Source organism: Plectropomus leopardus, chromosome 1 (genome assembly GCF_008729295.1).
Source record: "Plectropomus leopardus isolate mb chromosome 1, YSFRI_Pleo_2.0, whole genome shotgun sequence".
Taxonomy (NCBI): Eukaryota; Metazoa; Chordata; class Actinopteri; order Perciformes; family Serranidae; genus Plectropomus; species Plectropomus leopardus.
The window spans coordinates 31,191,939-31,211,607 of record NC_056463.1 but is presented as its reverse complement, the minus strand read 5'-3'; the positions used below and the strand labels follow the sequence as shown (position 1 = coordinate 31,211,607).

At 40.0% G+C, this 19,669-nt stretch overlaps 1 protein-coding gene across 1 annotated transcript in view; it reads left to right on the top strand.

The window, feature by feature from the left end:
* Positions 1–81: 81 nt before the first annotated feature.
* Positions 82–19,669, top strand: part of tent4b (terminal nucleotidyltransferase 4B) — a 29,595-nt gene continuing 10,007 nt past the window's right edge. Inside the window, exons 1-3 of the mRNA XM_042482593.1 lie at positions 82–982; positions 15,678–15,801; positions 19,283–19,329. Of these exons, the coding sequence (XP_042338527.1) occupies positions 426–982; positions 15,678–15,801; positions 19,283–19,329 (728 nt within the window). The 5' untranslated portion in view covers positions 82–425. The remainder of the gene's footprint in view (positions 983–15,677; positions 15,802–19,282; positions 19,330–19,669) is intronic.

Sequence of the window (19,669 nt, the reverse complement as noted above, 5' to 3'; positions counted from 1 at the left end):
CCATTGTGTCCCCGCCCCCTTTTCCCTCGCTCCGCGCATGCGCAGCGGCACCGCACATTCCGCCATTGAGGGACCCACGATCAGGGGGAAAGGGTCAGAGAGGCACTTCGACAGGCAGCAGCCGCACGTTTTTCCAGTTTTCAACCTCAACTTTGGCTTGAGCCATCATTTTTAACACTTGCCTCACAATTTTGTCTTTCTCCGTGGATGTTTTCGGTTGACAGCTGTTTATCGTCATTGCCCAGGGAACGTGTTTTTACCAGGTTCTAGAAGTAACGGGCAGCGGAGAACCTCAGCTAGCGGCAGCAGCTAGAACGAGGCTACAGCAGGCTAGCTAACGTTAGCTAGCGACCTGGCTAGCTGCACACGAGCTGAGCATTGCTCGGAGGTGGGGTGGGGGGGCGGTGTGCCTACCGTGTCGTTTGATGGATCCGAGAATCGCCTGGTTTCAACCAGAACAACGTGGACCAGCTAACAACCTGTGGATGCAGATTTGGGAGACGACACAAGGGCTCGGGTACTTGCATGTAAATAACAGCTACACCACTGGATCTCAGAGCACGGCGAGCCTGAAAGCGATCATCAACGGGGCGTCGGGAGCCGTCCACACCAGCAGAAACGGGGCACTTGACTCAAACACCGGTTGCGGTGAAGGAAGGACTCAGGGGATGTCGAGCTCAATGGGGGACGGGGAAATAACGGAGCAGCGGGACTTTATACCACTGGAAACCAATAGCAACCACAACAACCGAGCCGCTGGCAGGGGCGGTGTCGGTGGAGGGGGGCAGCAGCAGGGCAGCGGGGTCGCTGTGCTTTGGAGGGGGGTGACGGACGGACACCCCAACAAAAGGAAAAGAGACAACAAAGCTAGCACTTTCGGATTCAATTCCAGCCTCTTGAACAGTGGCTCCAACGCAGGAAGCTATGATGGGTACGCGGGCACGCCATGGAAAGTCAGGAACTACTCAGAAGGAATTGTGGGGTAAGAGAGAGTTTGATATAGTCCATTAGATGTCTTTTTTTGAAAACGCTTTACTCGTAGCGGGGACACTTGCCTCCCACAGAGCAAGCCTGTAAACTAACAGTTAATGATTAGTTATTTCAACTATTTTAAACACTCTCACACTGAAATGACATGCAGGGAGAGTACTTAGGCTGTCAGTTTCACCCCACCCACCTTTTTCATCCCCACCCATTGAATCCACAGTTTGATGACTTGGTTTAGTAACACCCAAATGATCTGTGAAAGTGAGTCAAGACACTAATGAGCCTGCACGTTTGACATTTATGGCATTTTACACAACGAGATTAAGATTTAGATCAGTTAAAGTGTCTTTTAGAGAATCCCTATCTCGGAAGGTGTAGGAAAGTCTTTGCCTGAAACAAGCTGGGTATTTATTTTTATATTCTAAAGGTCCCATGTTATAAAAAGTCAGACTTTGCTTTATTTTTTACTGTAAAGCCGGGAAAGGGTAGGGGTGGGGGAAATAAAGGATACAGCTTAGTATTGTAATATTTTACATGTCAGTATTGTATCGCTGCATGGATGGCAAGTATCAATTTGTTTGGAATACAAATTATTAATACATCAAATTTTTGGTGTCCAACTAGAATGATAAAATCAAGTGTTTTTTTTGTCCACTGGATAGAATTTGCTGCAGTAAAAATGACTGAAGTTAGATGAACAGACTGAAAACTTGATTTTTGTTAGATAAAACAGATGTTTACAAAGTTAGTGACATAAAGGTAACAATAAGCATCATATGCTATTGAAATACTCAGCAAGTTTAAAATCACTAAATGGGTCAAAGTTTATTTCCTGTTGGAACTTTTGTTAATGCAGTAGCTGACAGGAAGTAAACAGGGACCAACGCTGTTGCCGTAGCAACAAAATAGCGATGGATTGGTCTATAGATTGTTTTAAACTTGAAATATAAACATTACAAATGGGTCCCTTTCTATTTCCTGTTGGAATGTTTTGCAGTGTATGTGAATAACATCAGCTGACAGGAAGTAAACATGGACCCAAAATAAAAGTATGAACCCTAAAGTGAGCACAATGTGGGACCTTTAAAGAATATTGTAATTTTAAGGAGCTATGCATCAAACCATGACTTAAGTTGTCCAACAATAGGTAATTTTTCAACAAAAAGCTCTGGCATGGAAAAACACAAGTTGAAGCGAACCTTCAATCACCCAGGAGGTTCAACCTTGTAGTTTCCCTTTAATTCTGGCTATTGAACAAATATTAATATAGAGGAATAAACACACCACCTTTGCACTTAAATAGATAATGCCTATGGATATTACTGTAGAAACAGAACAGAGCAGCACTGAACTATTTTAATCCTGGTTTACCGTCACAATTTTACATGATGGTGTTCATTAAGGGGCTTCAAATTAAACATGAAATATAGGAACATGGACGAAGTACAACAGTGCCGCCCACTACTGATAAGCAAGGTGTATATTTGAGAAAACCGGTCTGTCAACAACAAATTGTTGAAATAGAAAGAGCCAAAAGAGAACATTGAGGAGGAACAGGGTGCTACCCCAAACGAGAATAACACTTTAACTAGATGTTTCTCATTCCACTGGTCCTCCTCCAGCATCCTTAAACCAACAGATACGAGGCTGGCTGCATTTCAGAGGAAGTCAGAGTTGATGTGTTTGCCAAAGTTGACAGGCTGCTTTTGAATACAGTTTGAGGGCACCATGTTCACTATGACCCAATGTCAAATTTCATAATCATTTACAAGCAGGATGTTGGGTATTTTAAACACTCAGCTCAAATGACAATCTTCAGAATACAGTCATAGCACTGCTGATTAATAGCATGTGAAGGAATATTGTGGGATGTTAAGTGAATCTTAACCAGTCTGGCAAAGCTGGAGTAATGTGGGTGACAAATTAGTCTTACACCTGTTGTATCCTACATGTACTGCTGGTGCACCTCCCTGTTTATGATTGGCTCCTGATCTATGGTAACCTCATCACTTCCTCTGCCTCCTAATCTCAAAACCAAATATAATAGTCAACAACCCATACATATGTCAGGAATGGGGAAATTAACTATAAAGACCAAAACTGTTTTTTTGTACTAGGATATAAACATGTTTATTTCTGCTTTAAAGTTGGGACTTTCTGTGGATTGACTTCATTCCAGAGCCAGCCTCATGTGGTAGTTAAAAGTACTGCAGTTTTTGGCACTTAAGCTTCATTTTCTGCCATTTTCAGATAGCTTTCCCCTTGCTCTAAATGCACTTATGTTGTTGTATAACAAATATATAAGACAAGTACAAGGAATCAAGAGGAAACCACAACATGGTGTGCACCAGCAAAACACAGACGCCTTTAAAGGTTTTAAAAATGCCCAGTAAATGCGGCTTTATCTGCTTTCTTTTTCTCCCATGTACTTGCTGTAGACTTCCCAGCACCCACTATGGTTTCAGATGGAAATAGTATGCATGCTAGTAAGTACACAATTTTTGCAGGTAGTGCACACACACACCCACAGAGCAGAACGTGCTCTGACTTCTGCAGGGAGCATGCTTAAACGATGCTGGCTAACCAGCATGCGTTAATAACAGGGCAGATTGTTTCCTCTACCTAATGGATTGGTTGATTGAGTCATTCAGCATTAATTAACTGAGTTGTGTTAAAAAGTGGCTGTAAAATACTTTTATGTTTGCTCCTTTGTTGGGAACAGCAGCGGTGGCCAGCCTGTATTCAGTTTGTAATACTACATTACTATGGTGACAAGTTATCATAATGAAAAAATAATCCAAGAGCTGACAGAGACTTGTCAGTTCATACGCAGTTTTGTTAAAATGTGACTGGATGCACCGCCTCCTTTTGAAATTGTAATTGTTGGAGCATGACAGATCAACACAGAAAAATTGAATTCAGGCATTTTTTGACAAAAGAGGATTTTGAGCATACTGAGCACACAGATGGACAGGGGAAATGTAAATTATGCTGCATGAGTGATCTTAATGGTTTTTTATGGATGTTTTCATACTTATTAAACAGTGGCAAGTTGTCATTATTGAAGCCATTGTGAGTGACTGAATTTAAGCTGCTAACAGCTGCTCTTGGAGAAAACCACAAACAATTTGAAACCACCTTTCACACCTACAGGGCCAGAGTGTTTGCTACACTTGTGTACGCTTTGTACAAAACCCTTTTTAACAGCAACAGGTATTGTTCCTGAAATCTTGACCAAATCGCAAGAGCCAGAGCTGTGATTAATTGTAAAAGCTTTTGAAAGGCTTGTTAAAGTTTAGTAACTTTTTGGGTAATGTTTTATGTTTTTCTGCCTCTATCAGTCCATGAACCATACTTCCATTTAATTCAGTCAGTGTTTCAGTTACTAACAAAGTAAAGAGTCTTATTTTGTTCAGTGAGTTTGTGATTTAATTCACTAGAGCATGCTCATTTAGCTGTCAGTTAACATAGGCAACAGTATTAAGTCACAAGGTGTATTAAATGCACAAGACATTTATTCACATAACTGAGGCCCTGATCATCTTTCCTCACCAGGGATTCTTTTAGATATTATGACTTAGGAGAAATATTTTGGTGGGTTGGGATTTGTTTTAAAGACCTTTTAGGTGCAGAGATTTGCCCCTTCCCCGCCCCTCTCTGTCAGACATGTGTAGACAAGCAGAACACCAGAGTGTGGAGCTCAGTGTTTGGCTGATCCTCATTTATAGTAATATGGAAGCTCTGTGTTTGCGTAAGGACATTCCTTAGTGATTAGCTCTGCTAATACCAGAGCCTGAACCTCAGAGCCTTGATCTCACTAGCCACCACTGAGAGCTCTCCATCTAAGCATACTACCATAACTATACATGTTAATTCACAATGCCAGCATGCCATATGGCATTACAGGAAATCTATTTTGAAATGCACATGTGTAGATGTACAGTATGCATCTATGTATATATTAAAGCTCCTGATGTTATGTTAATTCCACAGTTAAATTCCCACTCCTTATACATGTCTGATTGCTTGGTTGATGCAGTCTCTGGATATGGGATGTGTAGAAGATTAATAACCACCTTGTTTTACTGCTGGTGATAACACATATACAACATCTGTGATCAGTCAAATACTTTTATTTGCTTTTTTTTTTTTTTACTACAGTTAGCTTAAGCATCATGGGTGGTATCATTGAGCAATATGTTATTCATATTGCATCAACATTTTTTTAAATGTGGAAAGCCCCTTGTGGCTGCATCGCTTTCTTCCCATGCCTTATTGGCCCCTATAGATGCACCTATGACTAAACCTTTTTTTCTTCTTTTTTTGCCATTTCGGCTTGAGCTGGTTTTTTAATGTCATATGTTTTGATGCAGGGATTAAGATAAGATTTGACCATTCAGTCAGGTTCAGTGATTATGGAAGCGAGCAAAAGCCAAACCTGGGAACAGTTATAACATTTGAAATGAACAAGTAGCAAAAAGGGTGAAGGTGGGAGTGAGTTCAAATGCATTTTTCCACGGGCCAGTTTGTACACTATATTTGGCCATGGGGGTTGGCTACAGAGGCTGAGGCATGTGCTTATTTGTGTTTTACGCTCCTCTAGTCTTTGTGGGCCAGAGAAGCTCCAAGCAAGACGCCCGCCTCACTATGGAAAAGGACCAGTGTTTACATGCTCCACACGGCTTCACTTCCACAAAACAAAGCCAGCCCTCTGTGAGAGAAACCTGAGCCTCCTCAGTGTCAGTCCAATCAGATTGGGAGTTCTAAGGGATTGTTTCCACCTCATTTTCTGGTCGTAGAGCAGTTATTTAGACTCTTTATATGGGCACAGGAAGTCAGTGTAGCCAGGGAGAGCTGTGGCCCGTTTCTGTCCCGCTGAACTGTGTTCTGATCTGGTGTTGTGTAGTGGGTTTTTATTGTGTAGGCAAGATGCAACGTTCCAAAGTTCCAGTCATTTTATAACAGAGAGGCATTGTGAGAAAATGAATCCACAGTGATAGGTGGATTTACTGGATGGGTCTGTTGTTTGTCTAACTGGCCTGTGAAATTACCCTTCTACTCTGTTTGTTCAAAATCAACTAATTCAGAGGTTGATTTTAGAACGGTTCCTTCAAAGCTAAGTTGATATGGTGTTTCTAGGTAGAAGAAACCAACCCAGTTAAACACTGAAATAGCAAACCATACTAATAGAAAGACCAGGGGTGATTTGATGCATTGCTATCATGGCCAGTGCAAGTTTTCTAAAGCTAAGTTCATCGACAAGACTTTCAGAGTCATTAGATTGCTGTACCGTCACACTTAATTGTTGTCTTGTAATTGGGAGTCTTGAAATTGTTGTGGTTTACACAGAATGATGATGACATGATTACTAGTTAATAAAGTCAAAAAAGATTCAAAGCAACTTTCTGAGTTAGTTATTAGTGAAAAAATAACAGAAAAAAATTGTGCAATAGTCCACCTTCCACCCTTTCCTCTCTGAGACCTGATTTGGAAGTGCTGAGCCAATGCTGATTTGCCTCTGACCAGAGACTTTTGTCTCTTTTGGGAGACATTGCGAGAAAACACTAGAAACTTGAGAAAATAGCTAACGCAGAGAGGGAACAGGGCTACTGGTAGCTAATTCTGGCTAACTTACTATTAACGATTGTAGACTAAGTCAGGTAGACAAACCAACCTCTCTTTGCTAAATGGACTGTTTAATTAAATGGATAGCACACTAGCTAGCTTGAGCATGCACCATCTTTTATAAATAATAATAGTTGTCCATATTATTATTATTACTATTATTATCATTATTATTATTACTGTTATTATTATTATGCAGTGTCATGACCGTTGCCCTTTTGTTGATCTCGTAAATGTCTGTATTGGCGTTTTGTGATTTTGTTAAATGGCAGTCATGCATTTTATAGTATGAAAAAGTATATTGTTAGCACACTGCATCTTGAATATTATTGGTAAATCTAGATTGCCACATTGCTATGTTTTTGCCCACGAGTTCAATATTTTTGAAGTTTTAAGATAGTATACTTTAATTAAATTAAGTTGTTAGTTCAGTTTCTAGTTATTGTGTATTTTGGAGTATTTTCTCGAGTCTTGTGCTTCTCCTTAAATGTTGTTCATTTTTTTGCTAGCCTTTGAATGCAAAGTCATGGGCTTCGGCCCTCCTGGCATCTTCATTGCAGCCTCACATCCTCACTTGTGTTGAACATCTTATTCATGCTAAGCAATTTGCTCCTGTGGCCTGAAATAGTATTGATGACAGAGCAACCAATACGTAGAACTTGGCTTTGCCAGGTACTTTGAAGCGGTGAAGCAGCACATTACTTGCAGACCAATGAAAGTGTGGTTAATCACTCACTGATGAGTAGCCCTGGCTCATACTTTTATTGCCATTTATTGCCACTGTCTTTTAGAGATTTATGAATCCCAGGACAAGCACACAGATAGCACCTCTGTGACTGTTGCGCCATTATTAGAACTGTGGTTCATCCAGGCCTCTACTGGCTTTGACATCTATGTCACGCTCTCCTCTCTTCTTTCTCAGCTCGCTGGTTGGCTCTCGGCCAAAGCTTGTAAGCCTGTGGAGAGAGAGGCCTGCATGCTGGTCATTTGGACTTTAGGTGAAACAGGCCCCGTCTGAACAGCACGTGTGGGCAGCTCTCCATAACTCAGCCTTGCCATGTGTAGTGAGGAATGTGTTTTTCTTTTTTTTCCTCTTCCTGTCCAATGGGACGCCTTCCCATGCTCCAGACTGATGCAGTCAGCAAGCGACACACAGTGTTCTAGGTTTTCTTTTTTTCATAGCGTGTGCTCAGACTGTGACCTTCCTCAGCATGTGTACACAACGGCAGGGCTTTGACAGTTACCTTTTGTCGTGGCCTAGGATAATGCTTTTTGTCACCATAAAATCTCATTTTCAGTCTTTGTGTTTTAGAGATTATGCAGCTTTCTTTTTAAAATGCTACAATAACAGAGGGGAAGAAACTTGAAATGCTAAATCAACCAAAAATAATTTAATTTTAATGTATTTAAAAATGAAGTGCAATCACTTATGTGGTATATTTGCTTAAGGTTATTCTTCATATTTGTGTTGACATATATTTGAAGACATGAACCAAAATGGGCCAGTGTCCTTCAGGACAGTTTGTACTGAATTGTAACTTTTCTCTCCTCTTACATACTAATAGCAAAAGCAGAGTCTTATATATGCATCACGTGGCACTGCTTTTGCCAGTATTAGGAAAACGACTTTGAAAATGTGGTATTATTCAACCTGCAGCAGGGCAAACGTTATAGTTGCAAGCCACACTACCATCCCTTAGAAAGAGTAGCTAGGACATCTGAGCTATTTTTCATCAAGAAATATGATAAACAAACGGAATTGATTTGGAAAATAGTTTATGCATTCTACATTGATTTTCCTTTACAATATTCTAGGGATGTTAATTTTGCTTTCAGTAGGCCATAAACTGGTAACTAAACGGTAAATTTTTAAGCAAAAAAAAAGAAGATAGTAAAATATCGAATAATACTAAAAACTACCTGTGCTGACACTGCTAACAGTGGTAACAAAGCTAACATCTAAACTGAAGGATAACAAGATAAACGTACTGACCTATGAGACCAATGAGTAACCGGTCAAAAATATTCTCTGCGAATAAAGAGAAGTGGTCAAATTTTGACCATTGACAACCCCACAACATTCAAACTTTGCTTTGAATTTTGAATAAATAGTCTCTACACAGGTGCTAGAAGACTTTATGTTGCCACAAAGTTAGTTTTTAGAAAACACAATATATTCTTGTATTACCATAGTTATAGTGCAACTGTCCCTGTTTTAAGCAGAACAGAACTCCACTGCATCACTCAGGCATGACCAGGCCTACCATTAGCAGTCAGCAGTGTTTGGGCTCCTGTGTAACTTGATCCGCTTTGTCCCAGTGGCCAATACTTAGCACCCCAGATCAGTTCATTGATAAAACATTAATGAGTCTGCCATCTGCGAGACATTGACACCATAGCTTCTGTTTGTGGTTGTCCTCATTTTAAAAAACAGTGTGGGATGTGACTTGTTTTGCCTCCTGGCCACCCTGTCAACCTAGACTAAGCAGTGTCACATAACACACACCGCCCGCTTTTGTTGCAAAGGATGTTGAGGCCCAAAATTCAAAACACTTGCAACAAAAAGGTTATCATTTTGGGACTCATATGGCCACAATAATGGTCACAACTGTTTCATCATGACAAGCCCGAAGTAGTGCATTACACTGTAACACTGCTTATACATTAAACACATTCATCCATTAGCAATCTCCTGCTTCAGACAGGTGTTTCTTGGTACATGAACATTATGTTCTATCATGCCTGTTTCTAAGTATTCAATTCCAAAGCCATGCTACAGGCGCTTTCAAAGACACCTTTGTACCCGTGTGCCAAAATATCTGAACAGTCAGTAAGTAGTGCTCAGTGTGATGTGACAATAACCTCTTTTTCCTTCATCCTACCCAACTTAACAGATGGCTCTCATTCACATGAAAGCATTTCAGCACCACACCCAATCCTCTCTCCTTTCTCTTTCCATTTTTCTGTATCACCTTATGCATGTATCTGGCCCTCTACATTTTCATTTTTTAAACTGTTTTCCAAGCTTTCCCTCATTCATTTTTGTATTACCTTTGCTGTCCTGTTTCCTTTTACTTTTTCCTTTGCCTTTCCATCCCTCCTCCTTTCAGTCGCATAAAGGCTGATTTATGATTCTCTTAGGAGGTGTTGCGGTGCCTTCATGGGGAGGCTTTGTAGGAACGTCGAGGGTCCAACTGTGAAGCAGTATCTTGTAATATGAAAGTCCCTATGATATGCATAATAGAGCTGGAAAAAAGACTGTTGCAATAGCTTTACGGATGCACTGATCTCACAATTTTTTTTCTCCAAGTACCTGTTCCAATACATAAGCTCCAGTTATGTGCAGACTCAGAGTTGCAATCTAATGCCAAGATCAGGTTTGTTTTATTTATTCATTTATTTAGTCAGAAACTATTATTTACATTTTGCAACAAAATCTGAAAAGAAAAGAAAGGTGGAACTTGTATGCATAAGAAGAAATGAACAATGTCTTTGTCGTGTATTGCACATAATCATGTGCTCATTATGTTGTCATGCCCATATTTAGCATATGATATGAATGCACAATACAGCCTGATAAGGCACCACGCCTAGCACTAGCACACAGCAATGCCATGACAGCCCTGCTCAATCACAAATCTTTTCCTATACCATAGGGATTTTTTTAAAACTACAGTAACTAGTTGATAAATGGTTTAGTCAGTTAATAGAAAATTAACAGGCAACTGCTTTGGTAATTCATTAATTGCTTAAGCAATTTTTTAGCATCAGTGCCAAGCATCTGATGGTTTCAGCTTCTCAGCTGTGACCGTTTGCTGCTTTTTCTTGTCTTAACATTATTGTAAACTGCATATTTTTTGGTTGACTGTTGGCTTGACAAAACAGGACATCAGTGATATCACCTTGGGCTCAAGGAAACTGTAATGGTCTTTTTTTATTGTCTCCTGATGTTCAAGAGACTGAAAAATTCTCAACAATGAAAATAATTATTTGTTGAATCCTTAAATTGGTGCAAGTGTGAATGTTGCATCAACATTCAGTATGAGTGTCTGGCATGCTGTTGGAAAGTGTTATGTTATGCATTTTAAGTAGCTTCCATATTTGAATATTGGCATTAAATTGTTATGGAGTACTAGAGTAATTGCAGAAAATCTCACTTAAAAATAGGAATATAAACAACAAGGGAACACATGCAATTTGACATCATTTTTTTAATCACTTAGCCTACCAAATATAACTTCAAAGTCAATATAAGAAAATTCAGCACACTAGCATAGGCTAGATGCAGTACTGAAGGACTGGCAAGGAGGCACTGAGCAAAGCAATATGCTGCACGCAGCTGTACTATAATATAAGATTTTACCCTTTTCAAATGGTAAAAAAAAATCTAAAAGTCATGTTCATGGGGGAGGTTTGGCAGTGTTTACTCTGTACGTTGACCAAATCCTGACATCTAAATTGAGTACTTAAGTATTAATGCCCTTCTCAAGCGTTTACCGCTGGTTTGATCCCCTGTCCTTCATTCGGATTATAGCCATACATGCAATGCAGATCAGATAAAAAACAATACAGGTTTTAACTGTAAGTGCATTGACATTACAGGTTATCAGTAAAGATGACTTGCAACATTTCAGTGACACCAGAATAGTAATTCCAGGGGGAAATGTAAGGAAAAGAAGGAGTGCTAAGGAGAAGAAACAACATTTTTTTCCTCCTCTTGAAGCTGTGGCTCTGGAAATCCGTTTCCAGAGATTATATAACATTACAATGATGTAGGCAAGTGGGATTATCTGATATGTAGTGCCCATGGGTCCATGTGCTCCCCAGGCAGGTGCAGGACTGAGATGAAATTTGATCCAGGAAGGTGGGGCATGAGATACGATTTCTATGGTTGCTCCCAACATGTGATGACAAGGGAGCAGTAGTGGCTTGTTTGCTGGGAAATGAAACTTACTGGTACTGCTGAGGAGTAGAAATGCTAATATCTCAGGATGACAGTTTTGGAACAAATTGAAAAGAAGAAAAAATGCTTTTTTTTAAGCGTAATGTGTAGAAAGGTTTGAGAACACTAAAGCTAAATGGGATCATACATGCCTGAAACCTATATAAACATGCAGTTAATTTATAATACATCAAATTAATCTGAACTGGTGTTAGGCTTTGGATTGAGGTGTGTTAATGATACAGGAGTGAGCCACGTAGAGGTGTGTTCTTTGAAATCAAAACAAAAGCTGTATTTGTAATGCAGACTGTAACTGCTGAGTTTCTTTTACTCTTAAATGAAACCTAATGTTTCTGTGATAGAGGCTGGAGTGGCTGCAGTGTGAACAGGGAAAAGAGATTCGGTCATTAAAATTTAGAGTGGTTGTCATCTGCTACATTGGTGGAAATGGAAATGGAAACTTTTTTTCCTTTACTTCCTTCATAAAATACAAACACATTTAACAAAATGACATTCAAAACAACCTGTTATCAGAAAGGAGGGGGGGGGGGGGTTGGCTTTAAAGCTAAGGCTTGGTCAGCCCATTATCAAAGTACATGTGCCATGTAAAGCTGGGATAACAACACAAACAGCCATAGCAAATAGACACTCAGTTTCCAGTGGCTCTTACATCTTGGTCTGAACAGAGGAAGTAAGTGGAATGAACTCATGTCATTCAATTCATTTTATTTATTTGTGCTCAGCTCTCTGAAGATTTCCCCAAGATAAAACAACTATTTCAGTTAATGGATGTGTCTGTGTAACAGATGTGTGGGCGAAAGCTCAGCTCTGATATGCAATGCAATATAGGGAACTGGGATTGTCATGGACTTAACATGGGGGCCGACTGTTTATAGTGAACATTACCTCAAGTTGTTCAGCTCTTTATTCGTCTGCATTTTCAGTCATTTACATTCAGTCTGGTGAGCAGCCAGTTAGCCCACATTCAGACCAACAATAGCAAAACACACAGCCTCTTCATTCAGTTCAATGAGACCACTGTTCTGGCATGCCCCAAATGCAGGTTTATCTGTCCCCAAAAAGGTTTGTTCTGGCTTGTATCAAAAATTAATTATGTCCCGAGTTGATCCTAACATTCGGTGTTGGGGCAGATCCAGCGTATTGTAATGGATAGGACATAGTATCGGCAGATACAAAGTATTAAAATGACTCTGAATCAGGACATCTGTAATGCTAATGTCATCTTCTTGTGGACTGCATTTGTCAATCAAATTCTTTGCATTCACTTACTTTCAGCATGCATGTTGTAGCGTCCTAGCTTTACTGTTTATGTCAGAAGTGTCGAGACTAGAGCCGAAATAAGTCAATTATTTGACTAGTCTGTCAACATAAAGTGCTCCGGTGATGATGTTTTTCTGTAGACTGACACCCTGGGTCCTGAGTCAAAGAGCCTAATGACCATTTGAATTTGGATTATTAAAGAAAAACCTGAAAGCCTCTTTACTACACACCTTATTTCAGGCTTCCAACCAAAAATCCATTCAAAGATCTCAAAATGAGGGAACTGGAAGTACTAAAATGCTGACTCATTTCCAGATTTTAGAACTCATTCCTAGCGCACTAAAGGCATTAAAAATGAATAATTAAAAAAATGTGTCTTTTTTGTCTTTTTCAATTATTGCATCGTGTCAGCATCTCATTTTGTGATAATAAGCTGAATATTTTGGTTGGTTTGGGCTGTTGAAAACGATCAATGTGGAGAAGTCACCATTGGCTTTAGGATATTGTGAATGGCACTGACATTTCCTTGTCTGGCTGATTCCCAATAAATCGAGAAAATGATCAGAAAATAATAGGTTAACTGATTAATTATGAAACTAATAATAATTTACAGCCCTAGCTCATAACTTTGATAACTTTCTGAAGTATCAACTATTGTACAGTGTTTTGTTGTCTGATAAGCCTCCAGAGTAGCTCTCCTGTTTTTTTTATATTCAAGTGTAGCTGTATGTACACACTTCTGGAGCATCTTGTGATTGAATGTGTGATTGTCGGTCTGATCACGGCTTTACCGTACTGTTGGATACTTTGCAGTTTGGCTGCAGACACTTAATGGGGTTAGTTCTTTTTCTCAAGGTTACCATGATAGCATTTGGCCAGGGAGAAGAAAGTTTTATTCTGCACAAATTTCCCCTACATTGTTAGCAGTCCAGCAACCTTTCAATGCTGTGTCTGTACCCCGGGCTTCAGCTAGACTGAGTGTCTGAGACCCAAGAAATAATAAAGGTAGAAGCCAGTCAAATTTGACTGTTGTCAGGTGAAGTGTTCTTGTTACATAAAACCCAGACACACACACACACACACACACACACACACACACACACACACACACACACACACGTTAAAGCACACACACGCACGCACGCACACACACACACAGTGCTCTTTGGGGCATAATCCAAGTCAGTCAGTTTTGGTAGCTGCTTGTGTTTTTCTTGTCCAACTTACTGTGGTATACGCAGGCCTCACTCTGTTGCTGTATTTTATTTTTGAAAACAGAAACATCACTTTTCCTCTTTTACTCTGTCGTCTGCCAAGAGGAGTTTGCCTGTTATTGGCCTGGTCTGGCTCTTTATGGTTGTTTGTGCACATATGCACGTGTGTGTGTGTGTGTGTGTGTGTGTGTGTGTGTGTGTGTGTGTGTGTGTGTGTGTGTGTGTGTGTGTGTGTGTGACTGCATGTTTGTGTTCTTATTTGTCTGCCCACAGAGACTTGTCCCCGGGTCTATGTGTATGTAGACAAAATGGTCAGGGGAAAGGTCAGCGTATGTGGGCAGATCGACCTGTTCCAAGGACAAATGTGGTCCTCTTGCTTCGCCTACACCTCTTTTTTTTAAACTTTCATAACACACACAGTAGGGGTTCCTATTTTGTTTTTGCTCAGTCCTACTGTTTCACCCAAAAAATTATAGTTGGTTTGGGACAGAACTAAAAACTGCTTCTCTTTGGAAAGACAAAAACCTTGTTGTCATAATGTGCCTAAGATAAACCTTTTTTCACGGTATTCTTTTTTTTTTGTAAGTAATTATTAACCTCCACCAATATCAGTCACCTGATAGATGTCTCATTAAGACAGACCATATCAGTCAAGCTAATATTGCAACCAATAATTTCGCTGACAGGCATGAATCGAGCTGTACCTGTACAGGAAAGCTGATAATGAAAATATTCAACTTTCTTGGACGCCTGCTTTGTTTTTGTTTTCTTTTTTTGTAAACATCTTTTTGCCAAGGGAAGGTTTAATTTTTGGCACCACCTGCTTCCTTCATTCTGCTGTTACATAAATTCATATCTTTCACAAAACATTTTCCAACTGTTGGTCACAAGGTTTGTTGTTTTCAGTTTCCTGTCTCCATGTCACCTTTAAATCACTACAGAAGGGGAAAGAACAGATAATATTCCATTTTTACACACACATCTTTCACACCTATCTTTCATTCACAAGCTTTTTATTGCCAAACATCGCCATTGCCAAACATGCAATTTATTTGATCTCACTGTTTTGATTATTGGACATATAGGAATACGGAGGAAAGTTGTGAGGTGTGAAAAATCTGAGCTTAACCTGATTAGTCGCAGAAGTTTTGAGTGCAAATATGCAAGTAGAGAAAAGAGGACACCGCTATTATCTACATAATGTCTGACATTGAGTCAGTGTGACTCAGGATCTGACATCTGTATCTATGGCAGTGACTGCTGGCACCCAGCCCCTTGGCATTGCTTATTGTGTCTTTCTGCTCTGCTAGCAGGGAGTGCACAGATTGGACTGAGTGAACGGGAGCACTCCTGATTGTGCTCATTTTCCTCTGACCTGTGGCTAAAATGAATATGTGATGCTGCTAAATTGCAGTGGCCTTGATTGTTAAAACTAACTGAATTAATTTGTGTTAAGGTAGTAAACATTATGTTTGCCTTTTTCAGTGGTCTGGTCTATGCCTCAGTTCTTATTGCCATTAACCTACTAGACTATAAAAACATGGTACCTGCTATCTGTGTGCATGTTTGCTCTTGATGTCTGTCTATATGCGAAGCATCCACAACCCTGTGTTCTGTGTGCGCTGCAGGCTACACGAGGAGGTCAACGACTTCTATGAGTACATCTCCCCACGGCCGGAAGAGGAGAAGATGAGACTGGAGGTGGTGGACAGAATTAAGGGAGTCATTCACGACTTATGGCCCAGTGCTGAGGTAAACACATTGGATTGGATGGCTGGGTGTGACGGAGCAGATTTTTTTTTACAGCATCTCACTGATAACCAGGCCGAGAACTGCTTCCAGCGGTTTACAAGAAATCTTGTCTGTAATCTGAAAGCTTGTTAGCATCACAAAAGGTTATTTTGTTTTGGTAAGAAATGAATGGTTTTGTATGATAGTGAAAATAGCTAGTCATTTATAAACCCTGAACACAGTGTTTGTTGTACTGGTTGAGTACTGTGACCAGGATACCTCGGACACACTGGCGCCTGTAAAGCTTAGAGGTGAGGAAAAAAAATGACACAGCACTTATCATGATGTTTTGTGTGGCAATATTCTATCGATACACGAACACCAAGTATTGAATTTTTAAATTTATGAATTATTAATATTTCATATACAAGTTTAACTTTTTTAACCCACTTGAATAATAAAATCAATAGCTTTTACAGTCATTTTGCTGCAATTAGAATAATCGGAGTGAAAAACTTAAAAACTTGCTAGATAAAATAGATGTGGAGAATTGTTTCCGTTTGTGACATAATTTACAGTTTAAAAAGGTAATAACCCACAATCTGCCGCAATATATGTTATCACAATACTCAGCATATTGCAAAACATTTAAAATACCAATAACATTGTATCGTGAGCCCCTTTCACACTGGACAAAAAATCCTCACAAACGCCCTGGTGTTCATTCCCGGGACAAAGGACTCTTCAGTAGTCCTAGGTGTATATCAGCTCCAGCTGTCATTTGCAGGGATGGAAACACAACAACCTAGTTGACACGCAAAATTTTCCCATTTTGGACATGACCTGTAGTAACTTCTGCGACTATTTGTAAGTTCAAGCCTCAAATTCCGTCCTCCATCCAAGCAGTACTCAAACATCAGTCCAAATTTGTTTGCACCGGGTTTGAAAGAATCAGTAACAGATATAAAAAAAGATATTTCACCATAACATTTTCACTGGCCTCCATGCTGCTTTCTACTATTTGCTAACCCTGTTTTGTGGCACGTTCGTGAAGTGGAATTGGGAACAAAAAACAGAAAGGCAGGTCTAGTGGCAATAGGAAAGAATTCTATTCCAAATTTTAGTGGGTTATTCCGTGTTTGAAAACATGGTGATTTTTAGTGGAAAAGTGTATAACTTACAACAGTGAGTTATCACAGGTATCTTATGAGCCAGCATAATGAAACATTTTCAGCCTTTCATAAAGCATCCTGTTTTCTGTTATCTCCCTGCTGCACAGCATTCTGTTTGGGCCACGTTATCAGGGCCACCTCAGGCATTCGTTGTTCACGCTGACTTTGATCCTGCTGATAGAGCAGCATGCTTCAAAGTGTGTTTGGTCTCTGAGCTTTAGCTGTTCCCAAATTAAGGAGCACAACATTGTCCCAAAGCCTGCCCAGTTTTATTCCTTTTCCACTGTGGAGGGAGCAAGGGCAACGTGGCCATCCGCTCAGCGTGACGCTTGTTTAATCAATGAGCTTAGAAGTGTAGTCGTCCACCTGACTCCCACAAATGTTTCCGCCTTCTGTTGCCACATGGAATCGCAATCCCAGATATATATGGAAGCTTGTCCGGGTTGGCTGTAGCAAAAATGTTCATAAAAGCTGTAGCTTGGTGAAGCAGTCACATTATTTTATCTAAATGCTTTGAACCTGATTGTGACCACACTCACGCCATAACCAAGTTTTTTCCTGGAGAGTGTCAAAACAAAGCTCCTCTTTGTGATCACCTGTAGTTACCTCACTCTTCACAGAAGTCTTCAGGACTTACTATACACTCATTCACAAACATGGCTCTGCAATCAGCTTAGCCATGGACATGTGACTGGGCTGTAAACCAGAGTTTATACTAGCGGTTGATGTGGAAGGTAGAGAGGTGGTTTAAGGCAGTGTAGGTAGGGTCAAGGCTTAACTCTATTTCTGTTGAGACTCCAATTTGTGCTCTGCTCAGTGGGAGGTTTAGAAGGGACAAGGCTGAAGATAATTTTAGTCACTTCAGTAGCGTGCAGGTTAAGAGATCAGTGGCTAAAAGGACTGTTTTGTATGTAAATATCATGCCAGTTTTTGATTTCCACAGTAGCCAATTAAAGGCAATTTAATGGAGGATGTACTTGTTTCATTGAGGCCACCTTAGCCTTTAATCCCTCAATTGAAATGTGACTCAAGTGTTTTTAAAATACTCGCATTATAGACTCATTTCCTCTACCCTTGACAGGTATTTGTTGAACCACGCCTTTGCAGTTTGTATGGGCTTGTCTTTAAATCAACACTACGCTAAGCTGTAGACTAGTAATATTTATGCAGCTTGAAGAACAGGTTTTTGTGGTAGTGAAACTTGGCGTGGGAAAATCTGAGAACGCCCAGTTGATGCCTGGTTGGTGACACAATTAGTCATCAGTCCAGTCCATGTGGTAGTAAACCAGCTGTCAAACATGATGATAATAATGCTAAAGTGTAGTATGATTTGGCTTTACTGCAGGACGTGCTTGAATTAAAGGGATAGTTCAATTTTTTTAAAGTGGGGTTTTATAGTGTACTTATCCATAGACAGAATATTACATACAGTAGATGTCGGTCAGTATACTCCCAGTTTGGAGAAGCAGGCTAGAGTCTGACACGAAAGCTAAACAATCTACTGCTTGGGAGCGGTCAGCAACAGAATGTATTTTAGCCACTGAAAAATGTCCCACCCAAAAAAAAAATCAATACCAGTTTAAGTGTACGTTGTATAAAAGTATTGTTACCGCTTTACCTTAATGTTAGACAGTGATTTGAGAAAACAAAGCCATTATGTCACTCTCTTAAAAGCCAGACTTCAGTCAAGAAAAAGAGGGATTTAACATTGCCGAACACAGGAGCTGCTGGTCTACTGCCTCAAGCCATTAGGTTTTTTGTGCCATTGTGTCACTTTGGAGTTTAAAAAAGTTAGTTCGGATTCGCCAAAGTCACACAGTACACAGCACTAACTAACTAACTGATCGAAGCAGTGGTAAACCTGCAGCTTCCGTGTTAAGCGACCTTACATTACTGGTTTTGTCAATGTGGTCTGGTGGCTTTGATGAGAGCATAGAAGAAGAGGCCTACTGTCTGAATGGGCTGCCCGACAGAACGGTAAAGCCGTAAAAATACTTCAACTTAGCATACATTTAAACTGACTGTTTTTTCAGTCAGTTTAAATGTATGAAGTTTTTTTTAGATAGAATTTTGTTTTTTAGGAGGCTAAAGTGTGTTTTGTTGCTGACCAACCACAGCAGTACATTACTTAGCTTTCATGTTGGACTCCAGCCTGCTTCTCCAAACTGGGGGCATGTCAACTGACATTTACTGTATGGAATACACTGACTATGGATAAGTACCCCATATAATCCACTCTATAAAATTTGAACTATCCCTTTAATGTAATATGCTGAATAAAAACAAACAGGAGATCTGTATGTGTGTAACTGTGTCCCCTATCTCTCCAGGTTCAAGTGTTTGGGAGTTTCAGCACTGGTCTCTATCTGCCAACAAGGTGAGCTATTTGGTTTTCTAAACACGCCAAGAGATTTAAACACATGCTTGCTCTTTTTATCTTTGCCAACTGTGACTGTGAACTGGCTTCCTTCCAAAAAATACTTAACTCTGTTCTGGAGAAAGTGCTCCGTTTAGCCAGCGAATCATTATTTGCTTTTGTTTTGAGGATCAAGTGGTTTAGTAATTTTTAGCGTTGCTGATCCCTGATCTTTTTAGAACTCTATTCTGAGAGAGGCTTGCGACAGAACCCCACGTATACAGCAACACACAACCACCTGCACACACAACCGTCCACACAGACACACACACACGGCTAATAACTCCTCGACACAGATGCA